Below are 25207 nucleotides of genomic sequence, written 5' to 3'. Positions count from 1 at the left end.
GTGTAGTTCTATTAAAGATTTACTTTGAAGGGGCGTCTGGTTACCTTTACCTGGTGAACCGTGCGCCCCCATGTGCAGAGGCTCAGTCCTTGTCGCAGCGGCCGCTGGTTCAGTTACGACCTGCGGCCCTTTACTGCATGTCATACCCCTCTCTCTCCCACTTTCCTAACTTAATCTGTCCTGGTAATAAAAGCCAAAAATAAAATCCTTAAAAAAATGATTTACTTTGAAAAACCAGATCACTTGTTGTGCTCTATAGTACAAATATAGCTACTGAAAATATAAAATGCAATCATAGGGGAAAAATGTCCCATCTGTCTGAAGAGGCCTGCTGGTTCAAATATAATCAAAACACCCATGTTTCAAGTCTAATATCCCTTTGTCTCGATTTCACCACTGATGTTTTCAAAGCAGCTGTCTTCTGATAGAAGCAGACCCTTCAAGCAGTATGGGGGTGTAAATGTGGATGTCTCAGTGTTTGCTTCTGCCTTCAGAGGTCTTTTTCTCACTCAACACACACACACTCATGACATCCAGGTCGGCATGCAACATCTCTGGAGGTACTTGACATGGCATAAGGGTGCCGGGAGGAAAATGTCATTTAACTTTATGGACAGAGAAAATGGAGCGTTTTGCAGGGTAGAAGAGCAGGCTAAACAGATTGGTTTCATTCTGAGGTAAGCCCATTGCCTAAGCTGTGAGTCCCCATGGCACAGAGCAGACTCTAGACCTTATTAAACTAGCACTGCCAGACACACAGACACACACACACACACAGACACACACAAATTGTGGCTTGTGCCTGCAAAACACAAATACCCATACACACACACACACACACTCTCCAACTGACACATACTCACTACCATCATGTGCGTTTAATCTGCTAAGAGACAAACAAATACATAAAAACACACTGACCAGGAGGGCTGTACCCTCCTGATACGTACAGAGGAGGTCATGAAGTACACACAAGGTCTTCTTACCTCCTCCACATTTTGCATCCACAACAAAGCAGAAGGATGCCAAACCGTTGAGGCTCTGCTCTCTTTCGGTCTGCCATCTTGTCCCAAAGTTAATCAGCATGCTAACTGTTAGGTACTTCCCACGAGGGCTACTTTAGCTAACTAGCTAGCTATCTTATCTAAAGCATCTGTGAATCTGCTACAGCTACTGGATAGCTGATACACAGAGGGAGAGGTGGAGGGGGGCACAAAGCCGCAATAAAAAAAAACACACAAAACCTAATGAATCATTTTTGCAATTTCAAATTTTGAGAGTTCAAATTAAAATAACCTTTCCTTGGCAAACATGCTTCCTGAGAGCTGAGCGGAGAATAAACGAGGAAGGAAACAGGCTCCATTGAAATATTCATCAGGCCTTCATCATTTATGCAAGAGATTAGGTCCTCCTCAACACCCTCTTGTATTCACAGGCAGTCATCAACATGGCCACAGAGAAAAACCTTCTTCAGACCGGGCTTTGACACTGCAGTACTAAGTGCACATCACATCGCTAACTAAATAACTACCTGAGATGGATTGGTGCTCAAAGGAAAATCTCCCAAAGCCTCAAGATTTATTTCTAATCAAACAAGACAACTAAGAGGAGTTTACTCAGCGGGATCATAATGACAGTGCAGCACTATTTAATCAGTCGGTTTGGTTTAGGTGTGTGAGCTGCATGAGCCAAGCTCTACAAAGTAATTGCAAGGGATATTACCATTTATGGGACATTTGCATTTTTACTCAGCAACAATTTAAAGCAAATAAACATTGTGAAATTAAATTTGGGTGGATGAATGTCTTTTCAGACTGCAACTACAAAATAGCAAATAAAGTGTATTTATTCATTTATTTTATTAGTGCATTTGTAAGGAACTAGTACAGAGAAACATTGACAGTTGCAGAAGCAGTGTCCGATGTACTGTTCGCCTGTCGCTTAAGCTAATTTCCAACAACAGTCCCTTGAATGGCATTGATAGATCAAGTAATCATTAAAATGACATGTTACAGTTTAAAATCTTTGAGAGAAAAAAGCATCCTCACACTCAAGTCTGTGCAAAAATTTGATTTAACTTAGCAAGCTTTCGGTCAACTGATTGACACAAGCGTTCTGCATTAAGACTAATTAAGTGATGATCTTTTACCTTCTGTACTGCTGCATTCACTTGCTACATGTTCTTACCTTGAAGTCTCTGACTGAAATCCTGCTGAATTAAATAGATTTTTTCACAGATTTTAAACTTTTCCCATTAGTATTACAGTCTGTAGCTCCAGCACCTCAGTTTAGCCTTTTTTTTTTTCTTAATTTTAAAACTTTAAACTCAGTGCATACTGTATAGTCATAAAAAAAAAAAAACACATGACCACACAAACAAATAAAAACAAAACCCAAAAACATTTATAGGAGAAAGTAGTAGTTGATTAACCTCATTCAAAACTAATTAAAGAAAACTATTTGAACTGAGAATATTGGTAAAGGTCTTGGACAAAAGCATTAGCCACAACATTAATTTTACTGAGAGTAATAACAATAAATGTAGACGGCTGCATATGTGAAAACAGCTTTAGTGTGTGCAACATGCATCGAAGTCAAGACTTGGAAATAGACAGCTTAGACAGTATCGACGGCTATGTTGTAAATTGGACTCATCCATGTGACTCCAGTTACAGTGGCCAAGTTTAAAAAGGCATGGGCACCACAGCCTGTCTCTTGGAGATATTTCTTCAATTCTATAGTCAAGTCCAGATGTCATGCAGTTTCTCATACATTAGGAGCCGTGCCACCAGAATGACAACGAAGCAATTTAATTTCTTGTAATAAAGAGACAATATATAGAGGCAATGTGTATAACGGACTCGACTTTGAGCAATACTGAATGTGGAAACACTAAAGTACTGTGGTTTTTTGCAAGAGTTGTTCATCTGTAATTAACTGGGGCTGTAATATTAAGCACCATAATTTTGTTTTTAATAATTGCGCAGAAGTAGATAGTGGTACCAGAACAGATGAGTTCACTTAATCAAGACACAAGACTGTGATAATGTGTGCTTCCCTACCTACAAACTTTAGGTTGAAGCCCTACTGGCACTGAGCTCTGTCTACTGCAACAAATTTGCACACACTGCACCTACTGTGGATTTACGGGGTGACCATAGTTTATTTTTTACTGCAAGCTTGTCTGGTCCCGCAACAGGGGACTGCTCCCCCTCCTACTTTGTGATCACCTATCCTCTCCCACTATGACAGCAGGGTCACCCCACACACACACACACACACACACACACACACACACACACACACACACACACACACACACACACACACACACACACACACACACACACACACACACACACACACACACACACACACACACACACACACACACACACACAAGCCCACCCACTCCATTCAACCCCAACTGTCCTCCATCAAAATAGCTGACACAGAATAATGAGCTCCTGACACCCAAAATGATATCGATAACACTTGGAGAAATGGCAACGGCGCCGCTAAAAAGACACAGCAGTAAGTGGGGGAGTGAGAAGACGAGAAGAGGGAGGCGAGGGAGGGAAGACTGGGGAGATGAGGGCCATTAGCTGCCAACACAATATAACTACCACTTAGCCTAACTAGCAGGCAAAGCGGCAAACTGCCAAATGACTTCTTTTACAAATGTTCTGGTGACGTGGATGCTTGCTTGGCTTGCTAACATGAGGAAATGTGGGGAGAGTTGCAGTACAATTTTAATTTAGAATCCACTGTCGACAAACAAACTAGGGCCATTATATGTGAGACTATGAACAACTTTGGCTAATAAAGGAAATGTAGTAAAGAGAAGTGTTACAGAAAATTGTCAAAACATACATTATTATGATCCTATCTGATTTACATTTTGATAACATGGGCAATTTCATTAAACTTAAATGACCTACTGTAAAATTGGCAATCACAGAATGTTACACCCAAAAGATGTCCTTCCATAAAATAATTATCAAAATGTCTTAATTGAGCATTTTAACTGACAACTGTCAAAAAGAGTATATAGAATTATATCATTAACTATTATAATGAGATTTTTATTATTGTGTATACATATAACTACGCCAAGAACGCATTGGGCCTACAAGTCATACAAGCCAGGAGTGCTGCGTATACATTTATAGAGGAAGTCAGAGACAGTCAACATAGAGAAAAAACAGAGAAGTGTCTAAGCGTTAAGCATCTTTCACAATCAAATCGAAAATCATCTACAACAACATTCATAAATAACTAATCAAATTATACATCTTGCCTTATTTTCCAGGCTTTTGAGACAAAGTTATCAAACTTCAAAATGAAACGGCCATTCCAATTGTTGCTCATCTGTACACAATAGTATTTCAGGGTAATGTTGAGCCAATTGGTGGAAAATTAGCTATCTTAAATTACTTTTCAATGATCTTAGCGCTCTCCCAGTAGAGTCAACAAGGAACCCAACTCCAATCTCATGAATCTTAAATGCATCAAGAGAAAAACAGTCAACATATTCTGCAGGTCAGGCTTTGACTAAACCAGTAAAATGATGTCATCCATGTATAATAAAGAACCCAATTTCATATCATCGCCAAGCATATGCCTACATTAGGTTCCTTAATTTATGACCCTAAGTCTTTCACAAATATTGCAAAAAGAGTTGGAAAAAAGATTATTCACCTCACCATCACCTTATGTTACTCCAAAAGGTGTACCAGTCAGTAAACATATCTGATTTCAATACAAGCAACTGGGAAACTACACAAGGTCTGGACTGCTTATAAAAATCTACCATCATCCACCCCGCTTCCATAAATTTAAAGGCAATCATATGTAAGAGCGATACAGGCTTGTTATTTCTAAATCCATTCTGCTCATTAAAAAAATACTGTACCATTTCTAATTGTTTCTGTTCAGTATACAGCTTTTTTGGAACGTATTGCAGGCATCAAATTCAAAATGAGTCAATATTTGCAAAAAAAACAATCAAGTTTATCAGTTTTAACATTAAATATATTGTCTTTGTAGTGTATTCAATTGAATATGGGTTGAAAAGGATTTGCAAATAAATGTATTCCGTTTTACACAACGTCCCAACTTCATTAGAATTGGGGTTTGTATCTATTTTTACCAGTCCAATGCTATAATCCTCAAATTTAAAGTAAAAAAGGGTCTTGGTCACCCTTCAATATGCAGGTGAAATGAATGGAGAACTATGAATTCTTTGGACGATGTTTACCTGACACTGATGAAAGGACAATCACATCTTCAGCTGCCACCTGTGATTGTATTACTGCTTTGGCTTTACAATGAGCAGCCTGACATTTCAGAAGGAAAGGTTGCTAATACTGCCACGGATTCACTGAAACGAACAGAACAAACTCTGGATGGAAAACACAGGCTTAATGAAGCTTTCTCAACAAAGCTCTATTGTCACTGGGTACTATCACGAACGTGGCAGACTGGTGTGTTTTGAGAAAAAGAAAAATGGAATAAATAATAGATATGTAGTGTGGATATCTTACACACAGTCTATGAAGAGTACTATACAAAACAACCTTAAGCAAGCAACAATGTCAGGCTGAAAGAAACAAAGATGGGAGGAAAAATTATTATTTACACAACAGAGATTGCAGTTTCCCTATGAAAATGTCACAATGGATGTGAGAAAATGAATGTGCACCAGCAGGTCAAATGTCTCTTAATATACCAAAGAAAATTGTGTTTGCTAGCTGGATTCTGGATCCATCTTCTCCTTAACTTGACATAGACCGCCACCTGGTGTTCACTATTAAGAACTACGCTCATACCACTACCAGTAGTATTTCATAGAGTGTATGTGTACCAGGATGGGAAGAAGAGGAGGATTTATTACAGGATTACAAATAAAAAAGCAGAGTCAGCGAGCACTGAACGCTGGGCTGAGTACCTGTTTTTGCTGGTGCTGGCAGTAGGGGCGATGTCGGGAGTCAGGACATACAGGCTGTTGTTCTTGGGCAGGTGTAAACTTCTCATCACCGTCTGATTACACACAGACAGAGATACAACTTCAAAATCATTCCACTCACTAGGAAGGACTCATGGCTGTGGAGATAATTTGTTAAGAGAAGACATTTGTGCTCACTACATACTTAAATACTGTATACGTCATGCATCCCCTGATGAATATTTTGAGGGAAGCCTGTTACTTTGCACTACTTGGTTAGAAGTGGAAATATTGTTTTTAGGAACATGACCGTTGTACTGACTGTGGGGTAGGCAACAGGCCTGTTTGTAAGACAAATGTTGGTATGTTGGCTAGAGCTCAGTGATCTGAGAAAGGCTGAGAAGACCAGTGGTGTGATTTGCACTTGGCCACAGATGCTTAATATGAACATACACAAGTTTTTATAGAATGTTTTGGATAACAGTGTTACAACAATGTAATGTATGCTAATGTTCTACACCTTGCAGCTAAAATTTGAAATGTAAAAAAAACTAAAGAAAACGACAGGTTTAGCTCACATCACCACTGCGGTCTTTTTTTGATGCTACATTGTGTTTTCTTTCACTTGCCTGTTGTGACAAACGCGTATAGGTTCTGTTAACTCACACTATCTGATACATCTCCACACTTCCATCCCTTCAGCTGCATTTTGGACACTGGAACCCCAAGCTCTGTCTCGAGGATTTGTTTGATTTCTCCTGTAAATTAGATTCATGCAAAGGAAAATGTATATTATGCACAAAGAGGCAGTGTGAAATGTTGAGTATTATGCACAGTATGTGTATCAGTGTGTGTGTGTGTGTGTGTGTGTGTGTGTGTGTGTGTGTGTGTGTGTGTGTGTGTGTGTGTGTGTGTGTGGTTGCTCACCGACTGTGCTGCCTTCCTCCAGTACCAGCTCTACAGTGCGCTGCCGGTACTCCACCCTGAAGTTGAGCATCCGGGGCTGACGCTCTACAATGTGTCGGGAGGAAGCGTTGACAGGACAAAAAGCTGAAGTTGAGGACGACGGAGGAGAGGAGGACAAAGACGAAGAGGAGGGGGGAGAAACTGCACCTCCTGCTGCTGCATCGGCTGCTTCTGATTGGCTAGGAGGTCCGAACATGCTGGACTGGCTCGCCTCACTGGAAAAGTTACTGTACAGAGGTGACAGGTTAGTGAGGGTGTCGAAGATTAAATGCTTTATATAATATCTTATATAAAAATCTCATTATAGATCATGAAGGACAGAAAAATGTGGACGTTTGAAATGATAATGCTATCAGAAACAAATATCTCTATATATTTGTGGCTACATCACACCTATCTTTGTTCTTGTCTTTAGCCTGTGACCTAATGGTCAAGAACCAACAGAGGTCACTACTAGACAAGAAATGGCTTTACCTCCCATCCGCCCTTACAATATCTGCTTTACTCTCTTTCAAGCTTTTCCCTTTGCTGCTTGTGTAGTGTATGACCCATGTTTTACACAACACAGTAAATAATGTCTTTTTGTCTCCCCACCCCGAACAAAGTGTGCCCTTTGTTCCTTGAAGTGTAAGCAGCAACTGTCTCGCAAGAACAGAGTGCCAGACTCAGGCTTTCTAACAAAGGCTGTATTTTATTTGGCCCAACCACATTAGAGAGGCCACTGTCCTGAGGCGTAGGTTAACTGTCAACAGCCACAAAACCTCTATGTACAGAATGGGCCAATAGGGTGGGAAATTAACCCAACCAAATGGGAGCATATTATAACTGCCTCCTCCACTAGCCACTTCAGTAACAAACCAACCAATTATTTGAGGATCCAAATCTTTCCTAAATTTATAATTGGACAATCAGAATAGTTACTGAAGAACGTAAGCCAGTATTTAATAATTAGGCACTGAAATCACTCAATATTCTGACATCATTTAAGAAAATTTTCCAAGTGTGGATGGATCACACAGACATTAAGTTATTTGATTTAAACCCTGTGCACAAGTTTATGGATTAGACAGGTTAATCCCTCTTTGTGACATAAAATCTGAAAACCATCTGAATGAAATACAGAAAGGAAGTCATACCATGAGTACATGTAAATATGTGGATCATGTAACGGACATGGCAGTATTTGCAGAAAGCTAGTGAGATAGTATTCAGAACAAAATATGACTTCACTAAAGTGAACCAGACAGTCAACTACTTTTATTTCACAAATGTATTGTGGGGAGATAGATAGAGATGATACACAAATTAGACTGAACTACTCCAAGCAAAGGAAAAAAACGAGAGATCTCGCCAAGCGTATTCTTACACTTCTTGAAAATATCTGAGAGAAAAAAATAAAGTAAAAAAAGATCCTGAGTGAACTTTCACCTAAACTTGGAACAGTAACAATGAATGCCGTTAAATTGTCCGTTGTTGCTGTTTGGGCGTAGTTCCATGCTGCCCGACACACACACGGCACTGTTCTCCTGAGTAGTCAAGGAGGTGTCCCAAAGAAGACAGAACTGCTGAGCCCTTCACCCACGGACAAACCGTCAGACCAGTGACCCAGTTCAACAAGGGATTGAGCATTTTTATCAAGTTCTATCAGGAAATAATTTTTGACGCTCTGGCGCCCAGAGGAATTTTGGTTACTGATCAACAAGGCAAGCTTCTTAAAATTCCCAACCTGCTAACTAAAGAGGAAACAAGGGAGGAGGAAATGCATTTTAGATGGGAGCGATGGCGTAGTGTCCGACTGGCTCCAGCTCAGGTCACGTCATCAGAAGTCTGTTTACTGGGCATCGCCAGCCTACTCCTACCATTGCCAGACACTTAGTAAATGTGTTGGCTGCTAGTCAGACTGCCAGCCAGCCTCCATTCATAGCAATGTGTGCCCTTGAGAAAGACCAGCAATATTCTCATGGCCCAAGGGCCTGAACCACACACTAAAGAACATGCATGCATGCGCACACATACACACAAGTGTGTACACAAAATAAAACGGTTTAACAGAACATCTCTAGTGTGAGTGGATTCAGATCAGCCCAGTGCATTCAAGAGTGTAAACTAACCGTTGAGGGAAAGTGAAGGGCTCAAAGCCTCTTAAAGAAACCTTTTCTTTTCAGAAACGGTGTACAACTCCACTCTTGGCAGAAAGTTTCCTTGCAGTTGCAGTGTCTTTTATACTATTCCTCTATTAAACAGCAAAATAGAAACCATAGCCGGAGCAATAAGGTCCAACTCAGTAGCCTCTATGTTAGCATTATTTGCTCGATATGGATATATATCTAACTAAACAACAGGAAGAATACAGTTAAATGAAAAGTAATGTATGATATGCATGATAGGTAGCATTCGTTTAGTGTTGTAAGGCCAAGTTATAAATTTTCTCTGACTTACAGTAAATGTGTGGCAACATGGTTATTACCTTTGTAAGATCCCATTCTCCTGTGGTATCACTCCATTGATGGCTGCCTGTAATTAAAGTGGAGGTAAATTATACAACATAATATAATGCAATTTTCTTGTTTTAGTTTCTGTATTGTATCAATGGCCAACTTTTTGCTAAGGAAATATAGTTGACTGTGCACTGGGATCCGTAAAGTTCAACTCATAACATCTTTAATCAGTAAACTACAGCATGACAAAACATGGAATAACAGCCAATACATGAGGAGCATGTTTTGAAGAGACTGGCAGATATTGCAGCATATATTTCTATACAGGTATCTGGACAGTAACTAAGATAACTGCATGTGGTCATGGAAGGCATTTTGTCTATGCCAAGACACAACTTTGTAAATTGTAGCATAATCATTTACATGTGTTTTTTTATAAGTGGACATGCTGCTAACCAGTCATTCAGAACCCCCTATGAACAAGACTAGGACTACTGTATCAGGTGAAATTTCACCATAATTATAAAAAATTTTTAAATTAACTTTATTTGTTAAATCAACATTGTGGCACCACAATTTCATAAAGTCCTGATAATATCACTTACACAATGTTTTACTACAGTATTTAAAAAAAACAGGCACTTAAATATGTTTTTAGTGACTAAAGTGACAACAAGTGAACAACTAGCCAGTCCACATGTAACCAGGCTAAATGTACTATATTTTGGTAGATTCTGTAACATTATGTTTGTCAAAGGGTATGTTACATTTTCTGGCGGAGAGGTTTCAGACTAAACCTAACTAAACGTGATGGAGAATGATGGAATATTCAAGTAGGTTGACTGATCAGGACAAAGAGAGCTAAAAGGACAAACGTGACAGCAACCACGGTCAGCTTTGCACTGAGCTTTTGTTTGAATGCACAATTGATAGGATTTCTCTCGAACACTCACTATTCTTCACTGCAAAACAAGCAACATAAAGAAAGTTGTTATGTGCTGGCATAATCATATCCCCCATTCTTTTTTTATTGAATAAAGGAAATATTAATAAATGCATATTGTTCAGCCTGCCATTTACTAATGTATTGATCACAAGATGAGATGCATCAGGATCTGGGTGGATTGAACAATTCTCTGCTATGCTATAATATAATAGCAATATCCTGGGGAAAACACAGTTCAGGAGAATCCCTTTAATTTTACTACCCCACCCACACCCAGCATACACAATCACACAAGCAAATTTTTTTTGTCAATGTTTACAAAAACTACCAGCTACTGCAGAGGAACTGCAAGTCATCAGATTTACAGGAGCAGTGAGTCCAGGCCCCACTGTCTGTCCTACCACTGCTTGGACTGCTGCTGCCAGCATCGGTCTAAATATAGACTGACCCCTTCCTGTATGCACTGCACAGTAAAGGGCTCATGTTTTTCAGACTCATCATGAGTTAATACAAACTTGGCACAATACATTCTTTCTCCCGCTGTCTCTTTCACACACTACACCTCTCAGGACACATTCTCTCTCACCACAGTGAGGGTGGCCAAGATGCTGCCTGCTTCACAAAACACACAGGGTAAGATGAAGAAATAATTTGGCCATAACAAAATTACACAGAGTGTGTGTTATTGGATGTTACCTGCCCTCTTGAACTTGTACTCTAGATGAACTAAGGCTGTCTGTCAAAGAGCAAAGCCTACAAATAATGAACTTACCACTAAATCCCAGTTATTAAGCTCTAACAAAGTGATTGCCTCTGCAATGTTGTCAATTCCAGTGCAAGCCTGTGAGAGGAAAAGACAAAGAAAAAAGGAATTACAAGAGAGAAATGCATTGTATGAGATTCCGCTGCAGTGTGTTTTGTGAAATATGTCTGTACATAAAAAATACATTTCACAACAAAATACAGGAGAAAGAATGAAATCAACAGAAACATTTTAACTATAAGCTACCACCCATAACAGCAACATTTTAAAGTGGTGGCAGTCTTCACAAGAACCTTTCAGTGATGTTTTGATAAAAAGAAGGCCACCAAATTCCCTTGATTGCTGCCCCAATATCTTGGACTCTTGACCCTTGCATAGTAGATATGTTCTTCATGGTAAAAGGACTACAATAGTGCAAAGTGGTTCACGATTGGAGCTGCAAAGATTAATCTATTAGTTGTCTAATCTACTATTAAATTAATAGGCAACTATTTTTTATAATCGATTAATCGGTTTGAGTCATTTTTTGTGAAAAAAGTATAACATCTCTAAATCCAGCTTCTTGAATGTGAATATTTTATAGCAGCTTCACTCCTCTATGACAGTAAACTGAATATATTTGAGTTGTGAACAAAACAAGCTCTATTGATATCTTAGGTTTATCTCTTTGTATTCTTCCTGAAGCGTAAAATAGGGCAGACAATCTGAAGCCAAAGACATCATTTCCTTTTTTGGCCTTGATCCTTATCATAGTGTAATTGACAGAATCTAAATACATTCTCTGATAAAGTGACAACAAATTGGCACTAGCAATGTTAAAAAGTTGATATCACTCATGCAGATGCAAAAAGGCACAGAACCAGCTAAACCTTTTTTTTTTAAATTGCTTAAATTTATGTAGAGCAGTTAAGTGACATCTTCTGTTGTGTGGTTCCCACTTCGTATGAAACACTGTTTTTTTACCTGTGCCAAAGACAAGAAAATCCAAATGACTGAATGATAAGATAGCAGTAACCTTGACGTCTTTAGTAATGAAAACATTTCAGAAGCAGGGGAAAGATCCCAATAAGTCAATGTGCAGTTTGGCAAGGGGGCAGGTTTAGGAGTTGATGATGCGACTGCTACGCTGCTTGACCACATTTATAAACACCAAGAAGTTTCAGAATATCTGTAAAACATGTTAGGCTTTAATTTAAAATGTCTTAGTGGCTACTTTTTTGCAGAAAAGATTTTAAATCATTTTAATCATGATCCAAATATTATTGGTTGGATTTTGGATATTTTGTCAGGGAGACCACAGAGTGTAGACACTCCGCTCTCTTTTACAATGTATACTAATGACTGTGGAAGCCAGCAGAGAAACAGACATTTACTGAAGTATGCTATTGTTGATCTAAGTGTACTTTCAGGGAAGGAAACAGGATAATTGACCAATTAAGGATGAGTTTATTAACTCATGTGATGACGTTTACTTAAATCTAGTCCAAGGATATGCTAATATTATTTAGGTAGGGATGCAATGTTAACCCTTAGACATCCACAATTAAAGGTCAAAAGAATAACACAGTTGACCATTCAAGTACTTAGGCACCACTGATGACAACAAACGGAGAATGTTAATGACAACACTTGGTAAATATGTATAAAAAATAATAATTCAATTAAAAAATAAAAATATGGTCAAATGACTAAATGTTTAAATTGTAGATAGTGAAATTGTTATGTATTAAAAGTATTTAATGAATTGGTGCTCTTGCTGTCTTTAATCTGTTTGTTTAGACGTTTACAACCTCTTTCTTGTCAAACAAAGCAGTAAAACATCTCGGAAGCAATGTCATATTTATGTCATCTTTGAGCAACAAATGCTCTATGCCCACTTTTATCCACTAAAGAAAAAAAAAAAATTTTTACCTTTAAAGTTTTCAGCTGCCAACAAAAAGAAATGCATGTATTGTGCTGCTGTTTGCCCGGAGTACTCTAGGTCTTTGGCTAGTGTTGTTGTCTACTGGGCTGGCGTTTAGGTTGTTGTGCGTTTGATATATCTATTATGCAGTACATGTTTATTTTTGTTTATTAATAACTGCAGTGAAGGCAAGAAGGATATTTTATACATTAGGTGGCTCTTCTGCCTGTTTGAAGTCCATGTAATGCTAACGCTATCAGCACTGCTATTATGACTTATAAGAAATTACTGTTTAACATAGAGTTGGGCAATATATCGATATTGTATTGATATCGTGATATGAGACTACATATCATCTTAGATTTTGGATATTGTAATATCGTGATATGACATAAGTGTTGTCTTTTCCTGGTTTTAAAGGCTGCATTACAGTAAAGTGATGTCACTTACCAGACTGTTGTAACTGTTCTATTATTTGCCTTTACCCACTTAGTCATTATATCCACATTACTGATGATTATTTATCAAAAATCTCATTGTGTAAATATTTTGTGAAAGCACCATTAGTCAACCCCACAATATCGTTGCGGTATCAATATCGAGGTATTTGGTAAAAAATGTCGTGATATTTGATTTTCTCCATATCGCCCAGCCCTAGTTTAACATACATTTTTTATTCAGTTTTTGTTATTCAAAGCATCATTCTCACGCAGCAAAACTCTGACACAACCCATAATCAGACTCCCCAGTAATCACATAACACGTTAGGATACCTTAACCAAAGTTTCTGATTGTATATCTTATGTGCCTGAACCATAGGTCCAAACCACAATCTCCAAAGCTGCAACACTCATTGTGCAAAGGTGAAACCCTATGAACTAGCTTTGCAAAAATGTGATAAGGTGGAGATGTCAATAGCCTAATTAAACAATACATCTATTGTGGCCTGTCCTAATGGATAGTAAGAGATGAATACAGCTGCATTGGTTAGGCCTGTTGTTTAATATCACTATGGTTAACTTTGTTGATTCAAAACACAATGCTACAATAACAAACCCATGAGAGGGACACCACCAAAGAGAAGACCTATGGTTGATTTTTTTCGAGCGTTCATTTAGAGGAAGGATGTAGCTATATCGTTTTAGTTTTGATGTCAGTAAGCATCGAAACAAAACAAACATGATGCTAAATCAATGCATATTTGGAGGGGAAGCATAATTTGGTAGCCTGTATTTGCTCCTTATCAAAATATACTACCGTGCCTGCAAATTGGGCTAAAAATCTGGTATCTTCGGGGGACACAACGTCTCTGACGATGATTTAAAGCCCTTAGAGGACGACTGGCGATATGTAAACAAGTGGACAGCTAACGTGAGCACCGTAGCTCTCCGTTTAGCTAACTTAACAACATCGTCGTTATCTGGCAAACAAGCAAGCTTGAAACCAGCGAAAAACACAAATTAACTGTTGCGATTGACAGATGTGGACAACTGCTATCTAGTTAGCGAGCTCACGGCTAATAAATTGCCTTCAGAGTCAGTTAGCAAGCTGTCAGATTGTTAGCTCGGTGAGCTAGCCACGGAAAGCAAAGCTCAGCTCCGACGCCAGTCAGGTCGTGTGTACGGTTGTTGACAGTAGCCCAAGACAATTCAACAACGGCAAACAGATTACTAACGGCTGAATATAATATCTGGGACATACAAAAGAGACACACCTGAAAGTCGGCCAGAATCATTTCTCTATCCATGTTGCTCTCGCCGCTTTCGGAGGCCATGGCAATGACTGGCTAAAAGCAATTCTTCTTCCACTGGCTCTCGTCGCTTTCTCGCCTCACTGAGGGACACTGAGTATTAACAAAACACTTTGCTTAGACGTGGCGACGAATGAGAGGTTGGCAAATTAGAAATGTTAAACTTTATCGGGATTTAGCCGCTTCAGAAAGACACAATTCTGTAAAGTAACGTTATAATGTTCGGTTATCTCATATCATTATTGTCATCTAGTCCATTGCTTTACGGCTAAACGGCTGACGTAAAGTGGCTGCAGATGTTGTAAAAACTCAAGTCGAGGACGTGAGGTTGATACTTACTAAGCTGAGCTGAGTTTTAAACGTGCTATAGCCACGCAAAAGACGCATTTCTTTTTCCCATATCAATATGTTTAGAAGCGTCGTTTCACACTCTACGTAAATATGTAATGCACATGCCCAGCTTTTTCAAATGATCTTGTCTTTGGTAGTGCCTTCAGTAGCTCAAAATGTAGGCTGTAGGCTAGACTACATATTTAATATTCTCATTGGTGTGGAGTTTGTTTCTAGTCCTTCTCATCCCACTTTTGAGATTCACTGACCCAAGGCTGCAGCAGGCCAGAAGACACATGACATGACATGACATGATTCATCATGTCATCTGTGTCTTTTGCACACACATTCGAGTTGTATGCATAAAACTCGAGTGTGTGCGTAAAAGTAGGGTAAACATATAGCCTAGGCCGACTAATATATCCGCATCAGCTCAGCTGTCAGTAGGCCTAATGGCAGGTCTTTAGGGGTTGAAGGGGCCAAAATAAAAAGTTAAAGTTAAAAAAGAGAGGGCCAAGCCTATGGTGGAATGGCAGCTGTGGAGGGAGAAAAGAAATGTAACTGGGTCCATGGTCTACCCAGAGACTGGTGCCAGATCAGATGCAGCACCGGAGTGAGGGGACAAAAAATTATTTATAGATTTGCCATGTCAATCTCATTGTCTTTGCGGGTGGATTTGTATCGTTTAGAGCATTCTGTATATTCAGACATAATAGGGCAACTTGAGGACTGAGGACTGAGGGCTGGTGCCGTTAACCTCCCACTAAACGCGCTCATATGTCAGGCAATTGCACAGAATACCAATTCCCGCATTTATGGCGCATGCCAGTTTTGACTGGACAAAGCCCGGTTGTAACCCTGGCACCAAAAAATCAACCATGTTGCGTACCCGATGTGACCCGATTTGACCTTTATTATTATGTTTCATCCCGCAGTGCTAGGCTATAGGGCTATCACACTATCTCTTTAATACACGTCTGTATACTTGATGTAGCCTATAAATCATGTCAAAGTGCGATATGTCCCCATTGTGGTGTCTAAAAGTGGCACATGAATTCTAAATCACTACACTACACACTCGACCTCAGCGCTGCACTAGGCTACACTGCAGTAAACCAGGCTTAGAGGAAATATAAAGTTCCATCACTAGAGGGCGGCACGATGAAAGGAAAGATGTTGTCCATTTGCTCTTTCACTGGCTATTATAATTGCAGATGAAGGACACTCTGATTTTAACGATATGCTACGCCGTGACTGTGTTCTCTGGAATAATATACCTGTGTATCGCAGCAATGAATGCGGCCATCTCACCGTTGCGTTGTTACAGCATCATTAAGTTGCGTTGACAGCGTCCCGCCTATCATAGCTCCTATCCAATCACGCCATAATTTTTTTCGGTGGGTAGTTCAAAATCTAAACTGTAAAGGCAAACATCCTGCGTCATACAGATCTGCACTACAAATGAACCATAGCCTATAGGCTACTTTGTGATGTAGGCCTACGTGACGATGTTTCAGCAGCAGCTTTACTATTTTCGGACATTTAGACTAGGCTACAGCACATGAAAGAAAGAAATTCAATCGGACATCGCTGTGACACTGCTCATGGAGGATCATCGTAGCCTATTCGGTAAGTTACTTTTGAAAATGAAAAGGGATCTCGTAATGATTGTGCGATCTTTGGGGCAGATCAGCCATCCTCTCTCTGTCTCTCAGTCCTTGCATGTTGACACAGCACGTGATGGCAGCCGAATACAGAAAAACACTTTACTTTTCGGCAAAATCATTTGAAAATGAGCGGGAAGTGACTTTGCATGACATCACATCTTATACGTAGATGTAACCATTTTATGCTCATGTAGCCTATTCATTCTGTTGTTGTTTTTGTTGTTGTTGTTGTTGTTATTTTTGTGACGCTTTTTCAGCGGTCGATTCGGTAGGATGGCACCCAATGGAGGAAGACATGTGTTATGGTTTTAATCACATTTAAAGTAAGGTGGAGTTGTTATTGTTTTTTCAAATAGCCTACCAATTCTACAGATTTAAGATTAGATCGCCTAACTAAAGTTATTATAGCTTCAAGTAGGTTAGCCTATATCATATGAATAGAATAACGGTTAGGACGAAAAGCATACTTGTTGCCTCGGTGCGTCTCGGGCAGAGAAACACACCCGCTGAACATCAGATCACAACAGTCACGGCTGCGAGATGGGGATTACAGCACGTGGAAAATATAAATAATTGTTGTATTTACATTGTTTCCATATAATTATGATCTACATTGCTTTTAATTTAATAGAAATTGAGTATGCAGCCACTCAGAGGTGGTAAAATGTGTTTTACAGTTGGATTGCGTATCCAACATTAGTCTACTCTTTATATTTATAAATCTAAAGAAATTGGATACTAATGAATTTGAATTTGGAGTTCAAACGCAGATCATAGAGTAAGATGGATTTGTTGCCCCTCTGGACACTGATTGAGCACTAAAACCATTATTTCATAAATACAATATAAGCTGTGAAAGTGAAAAAGTAGCCTATCATATATTTCCTTGTGTAAAATCCATGTATGCAAATTATTGGATGAAGCTGGGTAAAAGTAAAGTAAAAATTAATCCATAACCATCATATATGATTGATTAGACTGTTAACATTGGAGAGAAGCTGAAACATGAACATGTATGATTTGTAATATGTTCTAAACAATATATATATATATATAGAGAGAGAGAGAGAGAGAGAGAGAGAGAGAGAGAGAGACAGAGAGAGAAACAGTTTCCAGTTCCTCACCAATCATTAGTAAAAAAGTAATGAAATTAAACATTTTGCATAGGCTATATCCTACCCCCAAGAAAATATTTTTTAATAGACTACTTTAAAGTAGGCTGTTTTTAATATTTTACAGTGTGAGAATTGTGCAGGTCAAGGCCGTGTGATGTGGGAGGGAGGTGCCTATGAGATATATACTTGGTCAGACTTCCCTTGGATTGCAGTATTTTTCCACACACCTTGGCTCTATCTCTCTCTCTCTATCTCTTTATATTTTTCTAAAAGAATGGCTGACACACTCTGCAATGCCTCTGCCCAAGGAAACCTACCCAAAGTGTTGTTTTTGCTGCAAAGTGGAGCAGATGTTAATGGATTTAGTTCACGCAACATGACTGCACTGCAGGTTAGTATAAACCACTTTCAAATTAGTTTGTGTCGAAGTGAACTTGGAAAATTTTTATTTTTCATGGTCATTTTTTACCATGCTATCTCTGTAGTGTTATAAGAGTGGCTGTTTGACTTCCTGTGTGCTGTAAGCTACATGATATAAGGTCTAATCATAGTTTATCTTCAAATATCCAGTCGATTTTATTTATCATTATATAAAATGAAATAGTCAAAATAGATATAAATAATTAAGAATTAAGAAATCTGTGGACAGATGGCAGAGAGGAATTTGTACATTGTAGCATATCTTATCTAAATATATTCAGTCAAAAGCCACATAATTTACCAAAATCGTTTTGAAATTCATAGTTTTGCTGTAATTAATTTTTTCATGTCAGATAATCATAAACGTATGATTACTATGAATACATCTGTGTTTTTTTAATGGAACAATAAGATGTAATTTTCTCACTAGCATTTTCACACTTTAATGAATTTTTTTCAGCATAGCCTATATGTTGCACTTGATCACGAGAAAGAAGTTATTCAGATGTAGTTATTCAAGTTATTCAAGCCCTATTCTATATTATTATAAAGGAAATGCATGCTACATTTGCGGGTCACTGGTAGAGTGTGAGGAAAGAGAAACAAAATGGTGGTGAAGGTGATGAGGAAAATGGAGAATGAGGGCCTAGTTACACAATATGCCTGTTCCTGCTTGTTTTTTTTTTACATGTAGATGTTTTTATACAGTTTGCTAAATAATTGGAACAATAAGATGTCATTTTCTCACTAGCATTTTCACATTTTAATGTATTTTTTTCAGCATAGGCTATATGTTGCACTTGATCATGAGAAAAAAGTTATTCAGATGTAGTTATTCAAGTTATTCAAGCCCTATTCTATATTATTATAAAGGAAATGCATGCTACATTTGAGGGTCACTGGTAGAGTGTGAGGAAAGAGAAACAAAATGGTGGTGATGGTGATGAGGAAAATGGAGAATGAGGGCCTAGTTACACAATATGCCTGTTCCTGCTTGTTTTTTTTTTACATGCCTAGATGTTTTTATACAGTTTGCTCAGAAGTACAGGCAAAAGTCAATAAAAGTAATACTGATGTTACTATTGAAAGTAATAATTTTAATAATAATAATAATAATAATAATAATAGTGGTATCTTAACCAGGGTTTTTCCTGTCTCAGATTGGGCCTTGTCTGTGTGTGTGTGTGTGTGTGTGTGTGTGTGTGTGTGTGTGTGTGTGTGTGTGTGTGTGTGTGTGTGTGTGTGTGTGTGTGTGTGTGTGTGTGTGTGTGTGTGTGTGTGTGTGTTTGACAATTAGTGTGAGTAAATGAAACCCCAATCAACAAAACTGCGTAAAAAAGTAACATTAATATTTAAATACCACCGTTAAAATCACCGGGAGAGTCCGACACAGCCAGACTCTGGACAGTAAAACTGAGATTAGCGCTCGTATTCAAGGTTAGGTTCTGATTTTTAACTGTCGTGTTGGTAACTTGCTCCTAAACACAGTCGAAGAGGATTTGAATTGCTATTTTTCTTTAATCTCAATTCTTATCATTTTCCTTTGGGGCTGGCTAAAACCTCTTTTGGGGGGGCGCCAAAAATTCCTCTATGCAGGAAAACCCCTGTTAACATTATCAGTATACAGTGGAGTCATTGTAGCTTTAACACACCTACCTACAAAGTCACAAATTGAATCGAAATTAAGTATGCCAGCCACTCAGGTGGCACAATGTCTTTTAAAGCTGGATTGGGTAACTCTGCAGTGAAGTCATTTTAGTCTCCTCATCTTAATAATAGGCCTATCTGATTTATAAAGCGCATTTCAAATGCACCTCTAATTTTGTTTGAATGTTGAAAAAACTGCATCACCCCTTGATCCAATTTCTTGGGCTATATAAGCCAAATTGTTAACAGGACATTATTATTATTATTATTATTATTATTATTATTATTATTATTATTATTATTATTATTATGTATTTTTCAGCTTTAGGCCTAGGCCTATAGGCTATATGTTTGGACAGGTTGTTACACTCAAATGCTTACTTTTATTTCTCATCCATCCCTGATCTGTTTGTTGTCCTCCTAATTTCTGTGTGCAGGTTGTCAAGTTGGGGAACGACGCCCTGGTAAGGGTTCTTCTCGAGGCCGGGTCAGACCCCAACGTACGCGACCCATTCTGTGGCCTCACGGTGACGCATGACGCCGCGCGCGAGGGATTCATAGATTCTGTGCGTGTGCTGGTGAACCACGGGGCAGATTTAAACATTGTGGATAATAAAGGTAACCTCCCGCTGCACCTGGCAGCCAGGGAGGACCATCTGAATGTGGTCCAGCTTCTGATCGGACTCACGGCGAACCCCCAAACCCCCAACGGAGAGGGACTTACAGCCGGTCAGCTCGCGCAACTCCACGGGAAGGTTACCACTGCCCAATACATCGAGGACTATTTGAGCGCGCGTGAGTGAGCATTCTAAGTTTTCTTTTCAATGTCTTTCAATAAAATAGCTTCCTACCCACAAATCCAAGTCTTTCTTTTCAACATACTATATTTTTTATTTATTCTTCAGCAGGCTACAGAAAAGTTGCATGGCATCTTTAAAAAAAAAATGCTGAATAGTAGGCTGCATCCACCTAGTAGGCTATAGGTTGTGGACTTTTTTTGGAGGTATGGACTGCCATGTAATATTTTTTCGAAAAAAGCCTTTTTCTGTTACTCCGCCACAAAAAAAAAAGGCCGCTGGAGAAAACTGTGAATACAACTGGTCTTTATTTAAGCCTTTAGAGCGCTGCTTCTGTTGATGTTGCATATTGGCTCTTATAAGAGAATAGAGAATTAAAACAAAACGAACAGCTATAGGCCGAGATTTCATTTAGATGTATAGGCCTACTCCAAATTATGGCCATAACCAATTGGTTGGGTCAAATACTGCATCTCTGACCGACAATTCTATCAGCGTTAGCATATTAGTTGTATTGAGTTTAAATTAGAAGTCTAATGAAGAAAATAGGTCAACACCAGTAGGCTAACAGGGAGCATATGTAGGCCTGTATATAATGTCTGGCCACATTTTAGGTATCAAACGGATTTTCACAATTTCTGTGTGGTTACCAGGTTGATTCATTTGTCATTTTACAACACAAGGTTGCACAATGAAATGTAAGTTGTAGCCCCTTCACACTACACACATATCAAACATATACAGATATTTAAATTAGAATAGAAAAAAACAAGAAAAAACACCAATATAGTTACATAATATAACTCTATACCTTTGGTTTATAGTGGGAATGAGGGTAGTGAAAAAGTGTATATGTAAAACCTTATTTGCTTGTTTTGTTTAGTTTTCAACTAAATTTAATTAACTTAATAATGAGCTTTTAACGCCTTGTTTATGAATGATGTTGCGCACCGCGTTTTCAGTCTGACTTTGAATTCTGTAATATCACAATGCTTGACAGTCCATTTATGTTCTTATATGTCATAATGAAAGGATATTATTGAATCATTTAGGTACCGTCCATTTGAAAGTGTGGTTATGGTCATGCTTTCATGTTTTGTATTCATGATTCATAAACGATATCAGTAGTCACAACATGGCTTAAATTCAGTCTGCACAACACGGCCAGCTTTGCCGAAAGGAGCACGCAGCCTGCGAAGCAGTTCTGTTTTTCATGCATAAGAGGCTTTAGCCTCGACTAATCTACCAACGGAATCGAAAGTGAAAGACTTTTTGACGAGCTTCCAAACTGACGTTAGCCAATATCATGTCTTTCTTTCTGTATTGTCATTCATGAGGACTTACCAGTTTAGAGACAAAACGCTGGTAAGCTACATAAAGTGTTATTGCAAATCTTCAGAGAATAAATGTGAGTCAGTGTAATGTCCCTGTGTGTGTGTGTGTGTGTGTGTGTGTGTGTGTGTGTGTGTGTGTGTGTGTGTGTGTGTGTGTGTTGTGTGGTGTTTGTGTGTGTGTGTGTGTGTGTGTGTGTCCCACATAGGCTACCTGCTGAACCTGTTATAACGGGTGTAAAGTTTTTTTTCCGGCTTGTACAACCTTCCTACAACACAGGGCTGGGCATAAGTGGATTTTCATTCACATATGTTTGATTTTTGTTTTTTTATTGTTGTGCAGTTAAAATGCAAAGAACATACAAACACACATTTGCCATACAGCCACTTAGCTACAATCTGATCATTCTAAATCTAAATTAGTGTTGTAATTCTACTTTTTCTGATAATAAAATAGTTTATTAAAGCTCAATGTGAGAATATTTGTACTGGTCTGATTAAATCTAATGACATTTGAGAAGGTCTTAATGTTCTGATTAGCTAAATCAATTTCATTAATAAAGGCTTAAATATGTCGAGTTATTTTGCAGCCATATTGCCCAGCTTTTACACACAGCTGTATCAGCTGTTTCGATTCTGTGTTGGGCGGCTTGTTAAACATTCAGAAACAGCTCAGACATAGCAATCATATAGGCCTAGGCTAGGCTACCCCAGAACTAGAGACTGGAGAATGCCCTTATGGCTATACACTATAACCTTCATTTGTTAACGTGTCTATCAACATTATATGCTTGATCTTTAAAAAACTGACGGATAATAAAGGCTATCATAAAGAATAATATTTATTTATTGTGGTGTCTAAGACACCACAATAAAATAAATACAGACAGTCTTTCATTTCCACTAGGCTACTAGTCCCTGTATGGCTCATGAGCGTGTGTGTACGCGCATCCCTGCCTGCCTGCCTCACACTATTGTCAATTAACTGCTACAAAAAAATCAATGCAGCACACTGTTAATGCACTGTGGCATATTAAGAATAATATACAAATAAAATATAGAATAAATATTCTGCATATAACAAATCCTTCATCCCACAAATGTGAAAACACACTAAAGAGAATCTTATTATTACACTATTGCACAAAGAACAGAAAACACAAACTAAAACTGAAACCTGACCTTTCTGGCCTTCCTTGATGCAAAATCATCAATGATATCATCGTATGAAATCTGTTGATAGCCTACTGTTGACGACCAGACCAGTGAGCCCTTCCTGGGACATGTTGACCTCAGGCAGGTACGGGCTATTGTTGTGTCTAAGACACCACAATAAAATAAATACAGAAAAATACAGTCTTTCATTTCCACTAGGCTACTCCTCCCTGTATGGCTCATGAGCGTGTGTGTACGCGCATCCCTGCCTGCCTGCCTCACACTATTGTCAATTAACTGTTACAAAAAAATCAATGCAGCACGCTGTTAATGCACTGCGGCATAACATGAGCGCACTGCACATTAAAACAGTTAGTGAAGTTAGTATCCTTTGAAGCGGAGTGTGGACCTTTGCTACGGAGGCCGCGATTTCGTTTTCAGTTCTAGGCCTACTCCAAATGTGTCCACAGGCACACAGTCCTCTACATTTTTTGTTGTGATTGGGTTCATTTTGATCCTCCTGTCTGAGTGCGAAGGAAAAATAAGACGTTGAGTAACGATACGTTATAATTCCACAGGTGCTTGAGCTGCCTATTTCTCCCTCTATCATCACCTAAACCTTTCTTCTACTCTACACAAGCGTCAGAAACCTTCCAGCGTTGCCCATGTGACACCGAGTGACCCGAGAATGTTGACATGTGTCTTTAGGAGGTGAAGATATGTTGTGTTAAACTATTAAGAGCTCCTTCTGTGAGTTTCTTCGGTGAAAAGGCCTGTGCGCGAGGCTGGGCAGGAGGAGGGCAGCATATTTTATTAATTAACCAGAAAAAAAAAAAGAAAAAGAAGAAGGAGGAGTCAACCATATATGGACCTCGATCCGGGAGTCGTTTGACTGTACAGAGTTTGGATTGGCTGGACACAGTGTGAGGAGGAGACTAGACCCGAGGCAATGAGCGAATCCGTCAAAAAGGCGAATAGTCAAAAAGGACTCTTTCCATTCTGTATTTTAATAGCACAGGTGGGGTTCAATATAGGGCTTTCCGTTTGAAAATTGTATTCATGACTTCTGAAAAATAGATTCACATCAGGTTTATTTATTATAATGTGTATGTGTCTCATATTGCATTTCTATATATATTCCACTTATTTACTATTGCATTATTGTCACTTAGTGTTTATGTTGCATACGGATACATGTGTGATATGAACTAATTGTTTTTTTTTTCTTTCACAGACTAAAGGAAGAGGAGGATGACGATTAAACTCTGTGATGCTTCTGCTTTTCTGCTCATGCCATTTTGCTGACGCTTTAACATTTTATTCTAGCCTGTATTGATTTATATATGGTTCATAATAATTTTTGGTTATAATACTGTCATTGATAAAAGGACCACGCCGACTTATTGGGACTCTACCTTTTTCACCGTATCCCCCAGAGCTAGAGAAGTCCATGATACATACCCTTCTCATCTCCGTGCGTGTCATAACTCTGTCTGACGCACCCACCGCTAGCAGTGGCGGTTCTATATTGAATCACACCCTGGGCGAGACCCCTTTCTGCACAAAACAGTTCAATTATATTTCTCAATTGCACAAATCCTTCATTAGAGCATTTGAAAAAACACACTTAAGAGAATCCAGTTATTTAACTATTGCAATTACAACAGGAAACACACTTTTTAAGGTGCACAATCTCCACCTCCAACATTGCCAAAAGACAATGAACACAATTCTGCACAAAATATGATATAGTAAATAAGTTATTAGAACTTAAATAAATATACACTATATACATAAATGTGCCAAAAATATATAGGCCTACAGATATACGTATATATCAGATATATAAAAAATGTAACAAGACAGCAACAACAGTATAAAATATTAAGAATAATATACAAATAAAATATAGAATAAATATTCTAAATATAACAAATCCTTCATCCCACAAATGTGAAAACACACTAAAGAGAATCTTATTATTACGCTATTGCAGAAAGAACAGAAAACACAAACTAAAACTGAAACCTGA

General features: G+C 38.6%; 2 protein-coding genes across 2 annotated transcripts in view; one reads left to right on the top strand and one right to left on the bottom strand.

Moving 5' to 3' along the window:
• The window catches only part of faf1 (Fas (TNFRSF6) associated factor 1), a 66009-nt gene extending 51006 nt beyond the window's left edge, over positions 1–15003 (bottom strand). The window contains exons 1-6 of the mRNA XM_039811742.1: positions 14678–15003; positions 11070–11138; positions 9381–9427; positions 6875–7140; positions 6614–6705; positions 5951–6042 (exon numbers count right to left, since the gene is read on the bottom strand). Coding sequence (XP_039667676.1) covers positions 5951–6042; positions 6614–6705; positions 6875–7140; positions 9381–9427; positions 11070–11138; positions 14678–14737 — 626 coding nt within the window. The 5' untranslated portion in view covers positions 14738–15003. The remainder of the gene's footprint in view (positions 1–5950; positions 6043–6613; positions 6706–6874; positions 7141–9380; positions 9428–11069; positions 11139–14677) is intronic.
• Positions 15004–16373: 1370 nt separating this feature from the next.
• cdkn2c (cyclin-dependent kinase inhibitor 2C (p18, inhibits CDK4)) lies at positions 16374–24816 on the top strand. Its single transcript, XM_039811792.1, has 4 exons — positions 16374–16672; positions 18099–18216; positions 20330–20687; positions 24410–24816. Exons 2-4 carry the CDS (start codon positions 18100–18102, stop codon positions 24412–24414), a joined length of 480 nt encoding a protein of 159 aa, XP_039667726.1. The 5' UTR covers positions 16374–16672; position 18099; the 3' UTR covers positions 24415–24816.
• Positions 24817–25207: the final 391 nt, after the last annotated feature.

This window comes from Perca fluviatilis, chromosome 9, assembly GCF_010015445.1.
Source record: "Perca fluviatilis chromosome 9, GENO_Pfluv_1.0, whole genome shotgun sequence".
NCBI lineage: Eukaryota > Metazoa > Chordata > Actinopteri > Perciformes > Percidae > Perca > Perca fluviatilis.
The sequence above is the reverse complement of the archived record's forward strand: the minus strand, read 5'-3'. Positions and strand labels throughout refer to the sequence as shown.

Coding starts and splice junctions, on each gene's coding strand:
- cdkn2c (XM_039811792.1), top strand. CDS start 18,100: ATGGCTGACACACTCTGCAATGCCTCTGCCCAAGGAAACCTACCCAAA. Junction 18,217..20,329: donor GCAACATGACTGCACTGCAG/GTTAGTATAAAC, acceptor TTCTGTGTGCAG/GTTGTCAAGTTGGGGAACGA.